The following is a 10,295-nucleotide window of genomic DNA, read 5'->3' as shown; positions in this document are numbered from 1 at the left end:
GACAGACCTCCCCCCGCCTGACGGCTCCCCATAGCCAGTCAAGGACCCGCAGCCCCCAGACACAGGGACACCCCCCCCTCGGAGGACGGACAGACACAGGCTAGCCTCAGCCAAAGAACCCCAGACCCGATCGCCCGAAGCTGGGGGCTGCCGGCCCTCGGGCTCCCCCCTTCCGGCTCTCACAGGTGGGTGCTGGCGCTGGGTCTCCGCTCACTCGCTCCCCAGGCGCGGCTAGGGTGACCAGACAGCAAGTGTGAAAAATCGGGACAGGGGGTGGGGGGTAATAGGACCCTATATAAGAAAAAGACCCAAACATCGGGACTGTCCCTATAAAATCGGGACATCTGGTCACCCTAGGCGTGGCTGGGCTGTGGGGCTGGGACAGGAGGGAGCAGGCCCCCATGGCTGTCATGGGAGGGGATGGGAGAGTTCTGGGCCAGGGACCGCTCTGGCACCCCTCCTAGCACCCACTGCCCAGCCAGGATGAGCTTCCCAGCATCAGCCCCTCCCCAGGCCGGAAACGCCCAGGGAGAAGCCCTGATCTATGAGAACCGACAGCCCAGAGACCCCCCTTCTCTGGGGGGGCCCCTCCCAGGGGCTGAGCCCTCACTCTCCCCTGTCCCCACATGCAGCCCCTGCTCCTGCCCCATCTGCTCAGGGACAGAACTATGTCCCCAGCCCCAGATGGGGCCCCCACCTAGGCGGGGCGGATGGCATGTGGCGGGAAGGGGAATCCAGTGCAGCCCAGAGCCACCACCCCTTCCCCGGCCATTCCCAGGGAATGGGGCCCCAGCAGGGCAAAGCCATTGCTCACTGCTGCTGCCCATTCCCAGCCCTGGCTCGTGGATGGGGGGAGGAGGGAGCAGGAGCTGAGCCATGCAAGATGTTCCAAGCCTGGGTATGTCAGGGCAGCCTGGGAGCCCCCTTCAGCTCAGCCTCCTGCTCACGGGTGTGACTCTCCCTAGTGCCTTTTTCTTTGCAGGGGCCACGCAGCCCCTGACAAGCTGTACACAGGGATCCCCACACCTGCCAGGGAAATGCAGCTACCTCCGGGGTGGCGCGCAGCTGGTGTTTAACCGCTGTGCAGCCGGTGAGGAGGGGAAGTGAAAGACACTGTGCCCAGTTGAAGTTGTAGGGTGGGACGGATTTGAAGTTGGTGGAATTTAGCCCAATAAGGAAATTCAAGGGAAGGACAGGCAGGTTTCATAACCAAGCAGAGACCTCTCCGAGATGGCTCCACCTTCGGAAGATCCCCCGTGCAGGGCCCCGCCAGCAGGGCAAGCCTGGCCTGTGCTCCGCGGGCTGATTCCACGAGTGGTGACTCAGGGCCGTGCCCCCGGTCCCAGGGCAGCGGCTGTGCCAAGGCCGCTGGGCAGCGCAGAGGAGCCCCAGTGCAAAGGGGCAGCAAGTGCCTTAGATTTTTTACAGACTTCCACCGTGGTGCCATTGGTCCCTGCGCTGTTCTCGCCCCCGGAGCTGGGCGGGCGTGACTTGCCCTGGGCGCTGGACTGGAGACAGCCCAGCACTGCGAAGGAGGCCCAGAGCGACACTGCAGATGCAGCGGCTGGGCGCTGTGCCCTGTTCCAGGAACGCTGCCCCCTCCCCCCACGTCGGTACCCATCTCTCAGGCCCCTGGTTTTCCCAGGCCTGGGGACCTCGCTTGGCTGCAACCCGGGGAAGTGCCTTTCACCCCAGCGACCTCCAGAGCTCTGTGCGAAGGCAGAGGGAGCCAGAGGGTGGATCAGCCTGGCCCGTGGCCCCCCACCCGAAAGCCAACAGCTCGGGGAACTTGACCGGCTCCAGCACATCCTGGGAACCCCCATCTCTGGCTCCTCTCCTGACCCCTCCTCCAGCCAGGATGCCCCGGGGATGGACTGGCTGCGAGGGCTGGAACGGGGCTGGGAAATTCATCTTTGGAGATTGCTCCGAGCCCAGCTCCAGGCGCTCGGCCCCCTGGGAAAGGCCAGCGGCTGCAGGCTCCCCCCGGCCCTGGACACCGGAGAAGCAGTGGCAGGACCCGAGGGCAGATGGCGCGGTGGAGCCGAGGGAGGGAGTCGAGCCCAGAGGTGAGAGCTCTGTAGCGCTGGGCCTGGCGGGGGACGTGGGCTCCCCTGGAATCACTCAGGGCTGGGCCCAGCACGCTAGGGGAGCTGAGTGCCAGTCGTGCCACAGGCAGGATGTGGCCGTGTACTGGCACAGAGAGCCCGAGGGCTGGAGGCCTCCAGCGCCCCACATCAGGGGGAGCCCCCACCTGGGAACAGGGTTGTTCTGGGCCTGTCCTGTCCGGGGTCTGTGCAGCATCCAGGGCAGGGCCAGCCGGGCTCGTGGGGCTCTGCTCCCCTGCAGCCTTTACCCAGGGCCTCAGCTCAAACTCTCCCTGTGTGCTCTGAGCTGCAGGGCACAGGCTCGGGTGACTGGGGGTGGGAAGGGGCTGCCTGCCCTGGGCGCACAGCGTTAGTACACAGTCTGGTTGGCAGTGCCAGGTCCGAGGCTCTGCGTTGCCCAAGGGTGAGCTGCATGCGCTGAGACAGGGTCCTCGGGCCGCAGCGCCCTGGGTCTCCGGGTGGTGCTCCAGAAAGCCCCCCCGTGTGCGCCGCCTGACCCCTTCTCCTGTGAGCTGCATGTGTCCCTTCCGGCTGAGCTGGGGTAGGGCCCTGGGCCCTGCATGGGGGGGAGACAACAGAACAAAGGGCAAGGCTCAGGGGGCCCTTCTGACCCCTGGCTGCAGGGTTAACCCTTTGCTGCCTGTTTGGGTTTGAGGGCCAAGACCCCCACCCAGGGGAGAGGCCGCAGGCAGCACAAGGATTGCACGTGGCCTCTGGCTGTTGTTCTTGGGGTCCCCACACCCCATCGTTTGTGTCAGTGGCAGGAGCCATGACCCATCGGTGCCCCCACACAGGCAGTGGGGGCCGGGGGCAGAGCTGGGGCCGGGGGCCGGAGGTTGGGGTTTGGGACTGAGGCCGGGGCCTGGCTGCTCTGCTACTGACTTTGTTTCCCTTGCAGTTTGCTGAGGAGCCTGCTCCGTGGCTCCCGTGCACAGGGCCTGGTGCTGGGACCGCCGGAGGCTGCCCTGGGCTGGAGGGAGCGGGCGAGGAGCCCAGGAGGGACTGGAGAGCCGCAGCCTCTGCTCATGGAGACGCCAGCAGCCCCATGCTGCTCTGGGAGAGGACATGGACTGGGCAGATGGGTCCCCGTGTGCAGCGGACGGGCCCAGGGCTGCCTGGTGCCCGCCTGCCTCGTGCTCAGGCTGTGCCGTGTTGCTCGCGAATAGCCAAGCCCCAGCGCACCAGAGAGCTGCGTGCCTCCACCTACCACTGTCTCACTGCCCCGGCTTGCCCCGGGCACGCCCTGCACGCTGCCCTGTGCCCCCATCCCTGCCTTGGGGAGATCCCACCCCTCAGCACAGGACGTACCACAGGCATCAGCCTGGCACTGTCCTCCCCGGTACCTGCGGATCTTTCCCACCCTCCCTGCCGTCTGCAGCCAGACTGCTCTGCGCACGGCCCTGGGGCCTGCTCTGCACGGCTGGGGCGGGAGCTGGCCCTGCTGCGTGGCAGGGAGGGGCTCTGTCCCTGGCGGGTTTCCCAGGCCCCTGCCTGTCTGACTCGTGGGCCCAGCTGCACCCAGATCTCTGTTGTTTGCTGTGGATTCACCTTTCTAAATAAAGGGTTGCTGGTACGAGCTGGGGCTGTCTGTGTCGGGGCTTCGTGTCCGGGGCTAGCTGTGGGGTGAGGGGGAGGGGCTGGGACTGCTGCCCTGGAGTGGGGAGAGTCACACGGGGGGGTGGCTCCGGGCAGGGGTTTCCCAGGAGCCTCAGGTTCATCACATTCCAACCCCTCATCAGAGAGGTCTCAGACCTGCCCCCCCCTCCAGCCCCACAGGGACCCCTGGCCCCTCAGCTCCGCCCCGGGGCTGAACATGCCGTGCCCTAGCAAGGGGGCCCTGCTGACCCTGACTGCCACCGCATGGCCTGGGACTGGGGGTCTGGCCGGGAGCTGGGCTCAGAGCATTGCTGGGGATCTCCAGGACCCAGCACAGCTGCTGGAGTCTGATGGGTGGGGCTGGGCTAGCAAAGGGGCAGCCAGGCTCGGTGCAGCCCCCTGCACCCTCATCTCTGATTGCTCACAGCTGGGCCGTGCGTCCCGGGGGGCTGACAGCCTCACCTCGGCTTCCCCAGCCAACCCCCGCCCTTGCAGCTGCCCCGTGTCAGTGCCGGCTGGGCTGGGTACCAGGGGGCCCTCAGGACGCTGCAGCCTGCGTTTGCTTCTTGGGGCCACAGGCTGGGCTCCCCGAGAGCTGGCGCGACTTGCCGAGGGCTCGTGCAGGCCTGGCTTTATGCACCAGCCCATCGTCGCACTGGCCTCCTCGCCCCCGGCAGCTGAGCTCACAGGAGGCCAGGGCTCCCTGCCCCACCGGCAGGACCAGAGCCGGGGAGCAGCCTGACACACACACCCCCCCCCCCCGCAGCCAGGCCCCACCACAGGGGCCTGCACCTGCTCCTGGGGAAGGCTGGCCCAGCGGGGCAGGCATAGGAAGCCCGCTGGACATCCTAGCAGAAGCACGGCGCACCGGCGGCGTTACCAAGCGCTCCCGGGCCGGCGGCATGGCTGCAGTGATGCCAAAGCAGGCCAAGCCCTGGCCAGGCCCCGTTCCCAGCCCCGCACGCCGGGACAACCCCTCTCTCCCCAGTCCCAGCAGTGCCCTGAGCATCTCCAGGTCTTTCCCCACGGCCTGGCTCAGCCCAGCGGCCCTGCTGTCTGCGTGGGGCCCCAGCTGCGGGGGTGGCTCCCGCCTGGGGCTGGCCAGGCTGCTGGGCGGGGGCGAGCCGGGCCTGTGACGTTTGCTCTGCCAGGCAGCGAGAACAAGGCTGCAGTGAGGCAGCCGGGGCAGGACGGAGCCAAGTGGCTGCGTTCCACAGGCCCAGCACTTCCTGCCCTGGCGGCTGCTGAATGGCTCCCTGTGTGCCGGGCCGGGGGGCAGGGGCAGGCCGCTGGGAGCTTGGGCACACGCTTGTGCTCCAGGAGGGGCGGGCAGGGCTGGGGGAGGGGGTGCGCAGGCCGGGCGCTGGCAGAGCTGGGGGGGGGGGAAGCTGGTGCTGTTCAGCTGGCCAAACTTACCTGCAGGAGTGCAAGGCCCCAGGGCCCACCATGTGCGTGTGTGTGTGTGTGTGTGTGTTCACATGTGTGTGTTCACACACATGTGCGGGGGGTGATGCCTGCCAGGAGGTTGTTACAGGGACAGCAATTTGCCCAGCCCCCCTTCTGTTCTGGGGGTCAGGGTGACGGCAGTGCCAGAAGTGGGATATTGGCCCAATCTAGGGGGGAGGGGAGAAGCTCCAGCCCCTCCCCCTATGAGCAATGGGTCAGTCTGCCCGACCTCTCCCCCTGTAATGCTGGACCCCATTGGAGCTCCCCAGGAATGGGGAGGGGATCCTGCTGCTACCCCCTGCGCCTGGGCGGGTGAAGAGCCGTGGGCTGCTGCAGGGGTGGGCTGGGTAATGAATTGCTGGCCTGGGGGGACTCCACTTTAACCAGTGAGGATGCCGGGGCCGGGGCCGGGGCGGGGCGGGGGGAGGGAGCTCTGCTCTTTGCGACAGCTGTGAGATCCTTGCAGGGGGCAGAGCCCCCCCGTCTGTGCATGGGGTGCGCTGGGACTGCCCCACATACAGGGCGGGTGGTTCTCTGGGCAGGGGGAAGCAGCCTGGGGGTGACACTGGGGACCCCCCTGGCAGGAGACCTGGCTTGGAGCTGCAGGAGGGAAGTGGGTGCTGGTCCTCTCAAGCGGGCGTGGGGCTCTGGACCAGGGCAAAGCGCAGGGGGCGAGTGGGCAGTGACTCTCGGCTCGGTAACCGGGGAATGGGCCTGTAGAGCGGCTGCGTGTGCCTGGCTTTACCCCGGGGGGCTGGGGAGCACTTTAAACCAATAGTTTAAACCACTGGGAGAGACTGTGACGGGGAAGCTGAGGTGGGTTGGCCTGTGCTGCTAAAGGTGGCCACAGGAGGGTGCCCATGATGGGGGTTCTCTGTAACACCCCACCCTGGGAGGTGGCCACAGTCGCTGTCCTCCAGTCCAGGAGGTCACTGGAGGATAGAACCCAGGAGTCCAGGCTCCCAGCCCCCCTGCTCTAACCACTCGACCCCACTCCCCTCCCAGAGCCGGGGAGAGAACCCAGGAGTCCTGACTCCCCGTTCCCCTGCTCTAACCACCAGTCCTCACTGCCCACCTAGGGCTGGGATTGCAGAGAAGTCCAGCGTGGGGGGCGGGAGATGCAGACTGGGATGAAAGGGACCAGAGCAGGGGCCTGTATATCCACATGCCACCGACACATCCCGGGCAGGGACTGACCCGGGTGGCCTGGATGGTCGCCTGTCCTCTCACTGCAGAACCAGCTGCCTGTCACTCAGATCTCTCTGTGCCCAGTGGCAGGAGGGTGCCCAGGTGCTGCCAGGCCTCCAGGCAGAGTGCCCCCCTCCCCCACGGCCCACCATGTCCTGCGGGTGCCTCCAGGGCCTGTGGGTGACGATCCTGCACTAGCTGTCTGAATGCCCATGTGCACTGAGGGGGCTGGGTGCACGGTGGAGCATCCCCAGCCACTGGGCTTCCCCCTCAGCTTGGCAGCTGCCTGCCCACCACAGGGGCCTGCTCGAACAGCTTCCCTCCCGCTGTGGGGCTGAGGGGGGCCTAGCTTGGAGGCTTTCCTAGGATTCTGTACTCGCTGGGGCGTGGAGCGGGGGGATTAGAGCTATAGACACACAAAGCCTCCCTGGGAAGAGGACTGGCCATGTGTGGCACAGTGCTGCTCACCCAGGGGGGAGGGCAGCTGGGCTGGACCCTGGCAGGGACACGGGGCCTGGCTCTCCCCCAGCACCTCATGGAGCTGTTTCAGCTGTTCATGGTGGCTGCAAAATGCCCCCCCAGGTGCTTAAGAGCCTTTGGTGTGTGACCTTGTCAAAGGCTTTCTGAAAATCTAAGTACACTATATCCACTGGATCCCCCTTGGCCACATGCTTGTTGACCCCCTCAAAGAATTCTAGTAGATTGGTGAGGCATGATTTCCCTTTACAAAAACCATGTTGACTCTAGGGCTGTCAATTAATCACAGTTAACTCACGCGATTAACTAAAACAAATTAACTGTGATTAAAAAAATTAGTCACGATTAATGGCACTGTTAAATAATAGAATACAAATTGAAATGTATTATATATTTTTGGATGTTTTTCTACATTTTCAAATATATTGATTTCTATTACAACACAGAATACAAAGTGTACAGTGCACACTTTATATTATTTTTTATTACAAATATTTGCACGGTAAAAATGATAAAAGAAATAGTATTTTTCAATTCACCTCATACAAGTACTCTAGGGCAATCTCTTTATCGTGAAAGTGTAACTTACAAATGTAGATTTTTTTCTACATAACTGCTCTCAAAAACAAAACATTGTAAAACTTTAGAGCCTACAAGTCCTACTTCTTGTTCAGCCAATTGCTAAGATAAACAAATTTGTTTACATTTACAGGAGATAATGCTGCCTGCTTCTTATTTACAATGTCACCTGAAAGTGAGAACAGGCGTTCGCATGGCACTTTTGTAGCCGGCGTTGCAAGGTATTTACGTGCCAGATATGCTAAACATTCATATGTCCCTTCATGCTTCGGCCTCCATTCCAGAGGACATGCTTCCATGCTGATGGTGTTCGTTAAAAAATAATGCGTTAATTAAATTTGTGACTGAACTCCTTCGGGGAGAATTGTATGTCTCCTGCTCTGTTTTACCCGCATTCTGCCATATATTTCATGTTATAGCAGTCTTGGATGATGACCCAGCACATGTCTGATTTATGAACACTGTCACTGCAGATTAGACAAAACACAAATAAGGTACCAATGTGAGATTTCTAAAAATAGCTACAGCACTCGACCCAAGGTTTAAGAATCTGAAGTGCCATCCAAAATCTGAGAGGGACGAGGTGTAGAGCATACATTTAGAAGTCTTAAAAGAGCAACACTCCGATGCAGAAACTACAGAACCTGAACCACCAAAAAAAGAAAATCAACCTTCTGCTGGTGGCATCTGACTCAGATGCTGAAAACGAACATGCGTCAGTCCACTCTGCTTTGGATTGTTATCGAGCAGAACCTGTCATCAGCATGGACACATGTCCCCTGGAATGGTGGTTGAAGCACGAAGGGACATAAGAATCTTTAGCGCATCTGGTATGTAAATATCTTGTGACGCTGGTTACAACAGTGCCATGTGAATGCCTGTTCTCACTTTCAGGTGACATTGTAAACAAGACGTGGGCAGCATTATCTCCTGCAAATTGTAACCAAACTTGTTTGTCTGAGCGATTGGCTGAAGTAGGACTGAGTGGACTTGTTGACTCTAAAGTTTTACATTGTTTTATTTTTGAATGCAGTTTTTTTTGTACATAATTCTACATTTGCAAGTTCAAGTTTCATGATAAAGAGATTGCACTACAATGCTTGTATTAGGTGAATTGAAAAATACTATTTCTTTTGTTTTACAGTGCAAATATTTGTAATAAAAGTAAATATAAAGTGAGCACTGTACACTTTGTATTCTGTGTTGTAATTGAAATCAATATATTTGAAAATGTAGAAAACATCCAAAAATATTTAAATAAATGATATTCTATTATTGTTTAACAGTGCGATTAATCGTGATTAATTTTTTTAATCATTTGACAGCCCTAGTTTCAACCAGTTTGCGTGGTACTGAAGTCAGGCTTACCGGCCTGTAATTGCTGGGATCACCTCTGGAGCCTTTTTGAAAAATTGTCGTCACATTAGCTATCCTCCAGTCATCTGGTACAGAGGCTGATTTAAGCAATAGGTTACAAACCACAGTTAGTAGTTCTGCAATTTCACATCCGAGTTGCTTCAGAACTCTTGGGTGAATCCCATCTGGTCCTGGTGGCTTATTACTGTTTAATTTATCAATTTGTTCCAAAACCTCCTCTAATGACACCTCAGTCTGGGACAGTTCCTCAGATTTGTCACCTAAAAAGAATGGCTCAGGTTTGGGAATCTCCCTCACATTCTCAGCCGTGAAGACCGATGCAAAGAATTCATTTAGTTTCTCCACAATGGCCTTGTCTTCCTAGAGTGCTCCTTTAGCATCTCAATCGTCCAGTGGTTCTTTGTCAGGCTTCCAGCTTCTGAAGTACTTAACATTTTTTTGAGTCTTTTGCTAGTTGCTCTTCAAACTCTTTGTACTTTTAAAACTATTATTAGATGTCTGGAACACAGCTAGAAAGTCCTTGCTTAGCACAGAACCCAGAAAGTTACAGCATGGCCATTCTGGTTACCCAGAGCCCCAGCCAAGCGGTGTCTACCCTTGGCTCCTGCTCCGTCCCTCTATGTTCAAATTCCCGAGCCTGTCCCAGCTGGACCCTCCTCAGCCCTTTGTCCAGCTGGTCACACCCGGCTGGCTTCCTGCAAAGGGGGGTGGGGGAGGGCTCCATGGTCCATAGCTGCTAGGTACCAAATGTGTCCCAGTGATTGGATTTGCCATTGTCTTCATGGATCCTCCATTGTCCTGGGCCCCCAAACCAGAGACAGCCAGACAGCATTCCCACCTCTGTTGTAGCCTGCCCGGCAGCCCGAGACTAAACTGCCTTTTCCCACCACCTAGTCATCCATGCAGCAACTAGGGGAAACTGAGGCACACCCAATTTTCATACAAAATAATCCATCACAACAAGCACTTACATAATTTGTCACCACTTAGTTGTCAGCCTGCATGTGAGGTAATTGAATAGGACTCTTTCTACCTTGACCTGTGGGTGGCTATTTTGCAACAGAAAAGCTTCAAAAACAGACTCCAATGAGAAACTGCTGAGCTGGAATTGATATGCAAACTAGATACAATCAACTTAGGCTTGAATAGGGACTGGGAATGGCTGAGCCATTACAAATATTGAATCTATCTCCCCTTGTAAGTATTCTCACACTTCTTATCAAACTGTCTGTACTAGGCTATCTTGATTATCACTTCAAACGTTTTTTTTCTCTTATTAATTGGCCTCTCAGAGTTGGTAAGACAACTCCCACCTTTTCATGCTCTCTGTATGTGTATATATATCTCCTCAATATATGTTCTATTCTATTCATCCAAAGAAGTGGGCTGTAGCCCACGAAAGCTTATGCTCAAATAAATTTGTTAGTCTCTAAGGTGCCACAAGTACTCCTGTTCTTTTTGTGGATACAGACTAACACGGTGTGACGATGCGGTTCTGGCGGAACCCAACTGAGAGTGCCAACTCAG

General features: G+C 58.1%; 3 protein-coding genes across 3 annotated transcripts in view; all 3 read left to right on the top strand.

Moving 5' to 3' along the window:
• Positions 1-1,000, top strand: part of MARVELD1 (MARVEL domain containing 1) — a 1,455-nt gene extending 455 nt beyond the window's left edge. The window contains exon 2 of the mRNA XM_026651036.1: positions 983-1,000. Within this exon, the coding sequence (XP_026506821.1) occupies positions 983-1,000 (18 nt within the window). The remainder of the gene's footprint in view (positions 1-982) is intronic.
• LOC112116435 lies at positions 595-3,678 on the top strand. The gene is made up of 2 exons (XM_026650871.2): positions 595-2,066; positions 3,004-3,678. Exons 1-2 carry the CDS (start codon positions 1,231-1,233, stop codon positions 3,269-3,271), a joined length of 1,104 nt encoding a protein of 367 aa, XP_026506656.1. The 5' UTR covers positions 595-1,230; the 3' UTR covers positions 3,272-3,678.
• Positions 3,679-8,102: 4,424 nt separating this feature from the next.
• The window catches only part of ZFYVE27 (zinc finger FYVE-type containing 27), a 23,539-nt gene continuing 21,346 nt past the window's right edge, over positions 8,103-10,295 (top strand). Inside the window, exon 1 of the mRNA XM_026651035.2 lies at positions 8,103-8,106. Within this exon, the coding sequence (XP_026506820.2) occupies positions 8,103-8,106 (4 nt within the window). The remainder of the gene's footprint in view (positions 8,107-10,295) is intronic.

Source organism: Terrapene carolina, unplaced genomic scaffold (genome assembly GCF_002925995.2).
Source record: "Terrapene carolina triunguis isolate 2854851 unplaced genomic scaffold, T_m_triunguis-2.0 Scaffold95, whole genome shotgun sequence".
NCBI lineage: Eukaryota > Metazoa > Chordata > Testudines > Emydidae > Terrapene > Terrapene triunguis.
Note: the sequence above shows the minus strand (reverse complement) of the source record. Positions and strands in the feature narration are given on the sequence as shown.

Excerpts from the sequence above, each read along its gene's own strand:
- LOC112116435 (XM_026650871.2), top strand. The coding sequence starts at position 1,231 with ATGGCTCCACCTTCGGAAGATCCCCCGTGCAGGGCCCCGCCAGCAGGG. Across the intron at positions 2,067-3,003 it reads GGAGGGAGTCGAGCCCAGAG|TTTGCTGAGGAGCCTGCTCC; the intron begins GTGAGAGCTCTG and ends TTTCCCTTGCAG.